Genomic DNA, 7,516 nt, shown 5'->3' with positions numbered 1-7,516 from the left:
TTCCTTCAGAAATCAGATATAGACTATTCCTCAGATGTTTCATAAACTGTAACTCAGAAGATTTCTAAATATAAACTGTGTGTTGGGCTGCTGGGATCAATGCCAAGGGTGTCTGACAGCTGTGCAGAGTGAGGTGCGTTTGTTTATTTTCCCTGAAGTTATGAGCCTTTAATCAGAAATCCTGTCTTGTGGGATAGGAGGGAAGAGAGGAAGAGGAACTGTTCTGGAATATTTTTGATTAGTGAGCAGTTTGGAAACAAACAGACCAGGTGTCAAGAACTCTGGGGTTTATAGGTTAAAAAGTTTAAAGTGTTCAAATTAGCTGCTAGTTATTGCAGATCTTGACTAGTCATTGAAAAGCTGTGGTCTGTACTTGTAAAAGTAACTGGTCTTAATATACAGCACATACTCTTCCATACTGACTTTTCTCAGAAAGGTAGATAAGTAAAACTCATCTCTCTTCTTAACAATTCCAGTCTCTTCTGTTAAAGCCATTTTTTGTCTTTAATTTCACTGTGCTTATCTTCTGCTTTGAAGTGCCATTTATGAAGTGATGAAGTTGCACTCTGGTCCAGGTTCTGGAGGAAAACAGGTGTTTCCCTAAATATTCTATAGTGTATTCTATTCACTTATTTAAGTTCCTCTGGAAACTGCTTTATCAACAGATGGAGTTGCTGAATTCATTAGAATAACGGTGCAAAAGCAAAGTTCAGGCTCTGAAACTTGTCTGTAGTCTTGAGTGGCTGCTTCCAGCTGTCTTCCCTGACCTCTGCTGGAGGGCCTGGAAGGCACAGCTGGAAGTGGACTGCTACCAGAAGTGCAACCTTCATCACTCCAGCCTCACCAGCAGCTGCAGAGTTGCTGTACTTAAACAGCTGCAGCTGTTCTCCAAACCACTCAGCTTTTATTGTTTTGTGTTTCTTTCCTTCTCCTTCTTCATTCCAGTTGCCTCTTAGAACAACCTGTACAATACTAGACAACTGAGTTGTCCTTTACAGGAGAACTACCAGATATTCCTGATCATTTATGTTGTGCTTTCCCAAAGCTGTGCTGTTCTGCAGGCACTCTCATTCCCTCACTGCATTCAAAACTCGGGTATTTATGGCACCTCTGTAATCACTCAAGGTGTGCTGTTATCTCTAATTTGTTACTGTTCAAGAACAGTTACCACACCAGAATCGAGTGAGTGAGTGGTCAGTCATTCACTTCATGTGAAACACTGGAGTTGTTCTGTCTTTTAATCAGTTCTCTGTCTATGTGAGAACATTATCCTCTGATCCTGCAGTACTTTAAAAAAATCCCCGTCCAAAAGCTCTTACATGAGTCTTGAGAAATTTTGAGAATCTACCAAACCAATCTTGTCAGGTGAGCATTGTCATCTGTTTCTGGCAGTATTACTTCCCTTTCCATAGGGATTCTCTAAATCTATTCAGATCATCTAATCCAGATGCTTTGTAAGGGACAAATGACCTGCCTTTTGTTCTTTTATCTTGCCCCTAAAGAGGCATCAATTCAAACAGATAATGGAATGGTTACTATATAACCATTCCACTCGGTCCCTCTCTTTTCATTCTGCCTTCTTCCCTCCTCCTTAGTGTTTAACACTGTAAAAGCATTCAGCTTTGCTACCATTCTGCCTGAAGGCATTGTGGCAGCACCAGCTGAAGCTCTCTAAACTGCTGAGTTGCCAGCTTTCTTTCACTCCCTTGAATGTACATGACCCATAGTCCAAGAAACTCCTGCACTGGGAAAGATGCACTGACCTGTGTTCTGATTGCCTGTCAGCTGCTGTATCACATCATACAGACTTAGGCCAGTACTGCTCACTGAATTATTGAACCCAAATCTGCACTACAGCCAAGAATTTAGATAATAAAAAAAGTTCAAAAAAATTGCACTCAGGTTCTTGATTAAGACTATCTGAAATAAAGCTGCAAAACTTCTTGACTTGTCAAAAGAATAGCAAAGTATCTATCCAATGTAAAGCTTCCTTTGCAAGTATTTGTGCAAAAGCCTTTCATTTTTTCTAACCATCTTGCTATATAATTGTAAATTTATATTCTCCAAGAGAAACAGGTAAGTTCCTGTTGTATGCAATTTCACCTGTGGATTTTTGCCTGCTCCTGGATTTTTGCCACAGTATTTCAGATATTTAACCCTGTACTGCTATTGACCACTTATGAACTCAAACACTATAGATCATAGCAAGATTGTCAGAAGGTAAACTTGGTTTTGCTGCTTTGGATGGGGGTGCCTATTTAGTGAAAATCTTAACCAAAAAAAGCACACTACCCTTTAGAAGAGAAACCTTCCCCCTCAGTTTATATTGGAATAAATTGATGGAGCAGTGGCATTTCAGATTTCACTTGTCTTCCAGTTTGGGTGTGTCATATCAGAACCAAATATGATGAAAAGCAAAAAAAGTGCATTTAACATTCCTACTTTATGCTTTCAAGATGGTATTTATAGTAACGTTAGAATTCCTCTGCAGAAACAGCTTGGGCCTCAATTTTCTTCACAGGTCGCAAATGGGCTTTTCACTTAATGTCAGCTGCAAGGTTATTTTGCAAGTGGCAGCTATCCAAAATAAAATGGTTTGGGTTATTTAACATCTGATTGCTGCTATGACTCATTTCAGCAGCAGCAGAGTTCTTGGACACTGCTTCAGAAACTTGTCTCTATTATGTTGTAAGAAGGCATATGGATACAAGATGCTTTCTCAGGGAAGCAATTGAGCTGGAACTGGGAAGCTGCCCTATTATGGATAATAATTGAACTAGGTGTTAGCAGGAAGTAAAAAGCGAGGCAGTGGGGAGTTGTTAATGATCCACGGTATCTCTTTTCTTGGATAAAACAACTCTTTTCCTAAACTCTGATTTAGAAATGGATGGAGTGCCTTCTTCCCCAGAACTAAGCGTGAAGTTAAGGGAGAATGTCTATTAAAGCATCAGTCGTGGCACAGAACCTGCGCAGGGTGGCTGGGCTCCTCGTGGACAGCTCCACGCAGCAAATCTTTAGCAGCCTTTATCTTGGCTCGCCGCTCCGTCCCAGAACGCTGACTGCCGAGGGCGCGGGGCAGCTCAGTGCACCAACGCTGCTGCACACCCCGCGGCGGAGCTCGGCCAAGGGCAGCGCTCGGGTCATTCTCGCCCTGGCAGGTCGGGATTGTTTCATGGCACAGCAGCACGCACAGAATAACGCGCGGTCCTTTCCCCGGTGCCGGTGATGCCGCTCAGCACCGGCCCAACGCCGCAACCGTGCCCGTCCCGGCCGCTGCCCCTTTAAGAGCTGCCGCCCGCCCCTCCGCGCGCCTCTTCCCGCTGCGCTCATTGGCCGCCCGGGACGCCGCTCCCCGCCAGTTCCTGTTTCAGCCACCTTACCTTGTCGACGCCAGTCTCTGCCTCCCTGCCCTCTGATTGGCCCGCACCGCCGATGTTTTTGGCGGCCATTGGCCCGCGCCCGCTCCGCCCCGCCCAGTTGAGGGCGAGCGACGCCCTCTCCGGCCCGACCCTCGTTGATTGGCCGCGAGGGCTCGCCCCGCGCACGGCGATTGGCTGCGGCGCGGGCAGCAGGGTGGGCTGCGCGGGCGGGCAGCGGCGCGGAGGCGGTGGCGGGGCTGGCGCGGTGTCCGCCCGGCGGAGGATGGTCCCGGCGCTGGGGCCGCCGCGCAGCGCGCCCGGCCCGACCGTGAGTGCCGGCGGCGGGGCCGGGAGCGGCAGCGGGAGGAGAGGGACGCGGAGCGGTCGCGGCAGCGGGGCCGGGGCACCGCGCTGGGCCGGGGCCGCGCTCGCCCCGGGATGCCGGTGGGGCCGGTGCCCCTTTGTCCGGCCCCGGTGCGCCCGGGCAGGGGCCGCGGGGCCGGGACGGGCCGGCCGCGGCTGCAGAGTGTGGGCGGCCCGTGGCGGTGCCCCGGCTCTGCTCCCCGGGAGTTGTGCCGTGAGGGGGCTGCCCGTGCCGGGGCTGCGGGAGGGAAAGCCGGGGAACGGCGCTGAAGGGTGGGAGAGCGGCGTGGCTTCATCGCTTGGCGCTCTTGGTGCTCTGAGGCGATTGAGCGTGAGCCGCCGTTCCGCGAGCTGCTTCGGAGGCAGCGAGAGGCGGCATCAGCCTGGCATCTTCCCGGCGTGTCCGGGCCGCGGGATGCTCCGTGCCTGTGTCTGTGCGGCGCTGTGCTGGTGCCGAGTGACACTCCTACGGGAGGGCAGCCCACTTCACAGGGTGATTTGCCTCTTTTACCTACATTTCGGTCACTCGTAGCTAACGTTCCTCGTTGGACGTGTTGTAAGCTTGGTCTCCGAAGGAAGGAATGATGGATGTGTCTGTCTATTCCTTCTCTGCCTGTTCGTATTAGCACTCCGGCCGATTTCAGTCAAATTTGCCAGCAGCAGAGGCTTTAAAGAGTTGGAAGGCTCCCGTTTCATGGGAATCAACACTGACAGACACAGAGGTGTTTGTAACTCACAGTTACTGCTCACTTTAAGGGCAGAACACTTAAAATGCAGCTCCCTGTGACAGCACAAATGAACTGAGTCTGTTTACATAGCTATAGTGAGTTACAGCTGTGACACATGATGCCCATTGTCCAGGGAAGTCTGTAGGGAAAAATTGGAAGTAAGGCAAAGAAAAAGGGAATAGTGATGTGTTGAGTTTCTGTCCATAAGTACAAAAATCACAAAACTGTATTTTTGCTTTTCACATAATAGCTTGGACTTCTATTAGACTTCATTTAGACATGCAATTATAAAGTAGTTCTAGCAGAGATAATGATGGCACATCATTAGCATAAGCATCCAGAAGTCAGGTAATGTAACAGCTTATTTTAGAGGTATGATTTTACCTTTACTTTAATATACAAGTCATTGGGACCACCTTATTTATATGACTGTTACGTAGCACTTCAGCCAACTGCAGAGCCTTGTTCATTGCTCATGAATTGTGTGCAATAGTCAGATAAATGGGAAGGAAGAAGCTTCCTATGAGTAAATGCTTATTAGTAGAAAGATTTAGAACCTTTAATTTTTCATTTTCAATTAATGCCATAACAATAACTCATAGGTACATTTTGGGATTAAATACATTTCACAACTGAAAATGTTTGCCACTGGATGGGAAATAAGCATGGAAAAATGCTTGTGTTGGGAGCATGATTTTTAAGGTGCTTGTGTTCAAAATATCATGTCAGGTATATGAAACAGTACAAGAACATTGCAAATTTTGAAGTATGTGGAAATTACTTATTCCCTTAGAGACTTACTTATTCCCTTAGGTTATGGATACATGGGAAGATTTTAACAGAGTAGATGAAAAATGGTGATGGATCCTGGAGGAGTCTGACAGCTGCAAAGAGATAATTAGGATGTAAGTTTTTGATAGTGGCTTTGCTGCTTTGATTCCTGGTGTTTCAAGTAGTGTTCTGAGGAGCTGGCCAGGGGCATGCTGAAGGGACTGTCACTCGAGTGGCCCTGTGACATGTGCCTGGCCCACGCCTGCTGTGTGCATTGTGGACTCTAATTTGTAGCTGAAGTTTAGCTGTACTCTGAAATGTCTCGGATTCAATGTCTTGAATCTTAGGAGCAAGAAGGCAAAGATTTTGTGGATGTGTACTGCTGGCTGAGCTACTCCAGCTGTTCTTCATCTCAGCTCTTCTTAGGAGAGAAGGGTGCTCCCTTAGAGAGGGATGCTCCTGACTCTTTAGGTGGAGGAATTAAAAAGGTACTTTTTTGAGCATTGTTTAGTTGTTGATGGTTTCTCTCCATGTGCTGAAGTTGTAAGAGCACCTCTGGCTTCCACATATTGAAGTATAATGAATTAGGCTACAGAGAGATTCAGGATGGTGCATTCCAAGTATTTAAGCACGCTTTTGATTTGCAAAGTGCCTTGATACAAAGTGTGTGACATTGTAACCAATCATATCTTGCTTGGATAAGAATTAATACAATGTATGAGTTGAAGCTGGGTGCTGTGGAAAGAAATAGGCGTGCGAGGAAGTCAAGGGCTGGGATGTGCTAGCTTTGACAAGAGCCATTCTGTGGTTTAATTTTTGTACAGTAGTGCTTTTTAAGGTCTTAAAAATAACTTTGTAAGTGGCACTTGACTGGGGGAGGTATAAGAAGTGTAGCATTTGTTACGAAGGGTTTCCCAATGAATCATGGTTGTGTCAAAGAACTTTGTGAAAAGTACCACAAAGTCTGTGCTACTTTGAGGAATAGTGACACCTTTCAAAATAGGAAAACATGTTCCTGAGGGATTTAACTTCATTAAAGGAATCACAAACACAACTGAGATGAAGAATTTATAAAATGACTGGCAGTACTGTGGATGGACAGTCCATCAGGCTGCAGGCAAGTACACTTCTTCAGAGCCCTGAGATTTATAACTGGAGTTGTTACAAAAAGATCAGGAACATGAAAGCTGTTAGATTGTATGCATGTACACATTTACACATCCATTTTCACTTAAAAACCTGGGTTGTATGCACATCTTCCCTGGCATTTTCATCAGGGACATGGCTCAGTAGTGTTATTTAATTGAAAACTGTCTCATCTGAAACTCTGCACCATGATATGTATTCAGTTTTAATGGGGGCGAACGTTCAAGAAGTGTTTGAGTTATTTCAGATTACAGTAAAACATCTAAATATCTCAACTCCTTGATTAGGAAATGTTGTGCAGTGCTCAGTTCATGTAATGCTAACCTAATTTGATGTTTAAAATGCAATTCCAGCTTTTATGTGTGGATATAATGTGTTCAAAGTGTACTTTGGTTTGCTACATTACCAGTGTAGTGCTGTTGTCATGCTTAGAGTAAGCAGAAAAGAGGTTCTGCTGTGTGCACAAGATTGACAAATTGTGTGTAAACTGGGTTTGTTTCCTGTATGAAAAGCCATGGCTTTAGTCCTCTAAAGTGAATGAGTTACTTTTGCAATCATGACTTCCGATAGTAATCTCTTACATCAGCCACGCTGGGTGCAACTGTGGTTCAGATAAGAAGAAAGTACTAGGCTGCTAAAAATGCTTCTTGGTTCCTGGTAACAAGTGCCTTTCTCACTCAGTTACCTGAACTTCTGTCAGGTTAACTGGCCAGCATGAAAACCATGAATTGAAATCAGCTCCATCTGAAAGCACATCTCAGTCATGTTGGTATTCTGATACCTGAACGGATTCTTTGTGGTCCATCTCTAGTGAGGCTGGAATGATCTAAATATGGAGCTATTAACTTTTAGGTCTAAATCCAGGTTCCTCAGAACCTATGACCCATTTTTCCAGCTTTTGGTGTGGTGGGCAATACCATGAAAAGATTATAGAAAACATTGTCCATTAGCTTCATGTCACACTTAATAGAAGTGTAAGGCTTTTATGGGGAGAGGCGAGCTTAAAGATTTGTTTATTCTTCAGGTAACTGGAGTTCAAGTGAAAATAATAACTGTCCATTTGGGGTGTCTGCCTGCATCTGTAGTCTGTAATGTGGTTGGCTTCGGGGACACCTAATTCATGCCAGCCTTCAACCTTTGAAGTTGGAC

General features: G+C 45.5%; 1 protein-coding gene across 2 annotated transcripts in view; it reads left to right on the top strand.

The window, feature by feature from the left end:
• Positions 1 to 3,532: 3,532 nt before the first annotated feature.
• Positions 3,533 to 7,516, top strand: part of USF3 (upstream transcription factor family member 3) — a 34,040-nt gene continuing 30,056 nt past the window's right edge. The window contains exon 1 of one of the 2 annotated variants that reach the window (XM_030266515.4): positions 3,533 to 3,687. In XM_030266515.4, the coding sequence (XP_030122375.4) occupies positions 3,643 to 3,687 (45 nt within the window). In that variant the 5' untranslated portion in view covers positions 3,533 to 3,642. Of the gene's footprint in view, positions 3,688 to 3,773; positions 5,356 to 7,516 lie in introns of those variants that run through there. The other variant, XM_072925672.1, reaches the window with a different exon arrangement.

This window comes from Taeniopygia guttata, chromosome 1 (assembly GCF_048771995.1).
Source record: "Taeniopygia guttata chromosome 1, bTaeGut7.mat, whole genome shotgun sequence".
Lineage (NCBI taxonomy): Eukaryota > Metazoa > Chordata > Aves > Passeriformes > Estrildidae > Taeniopygia > Taeniopygia guttata.
The sequence above is the reverse complement of the archived record's forward strand: the minus strand, read 5'-3'. Positions and strand labels throughout refer to the sequence as shown.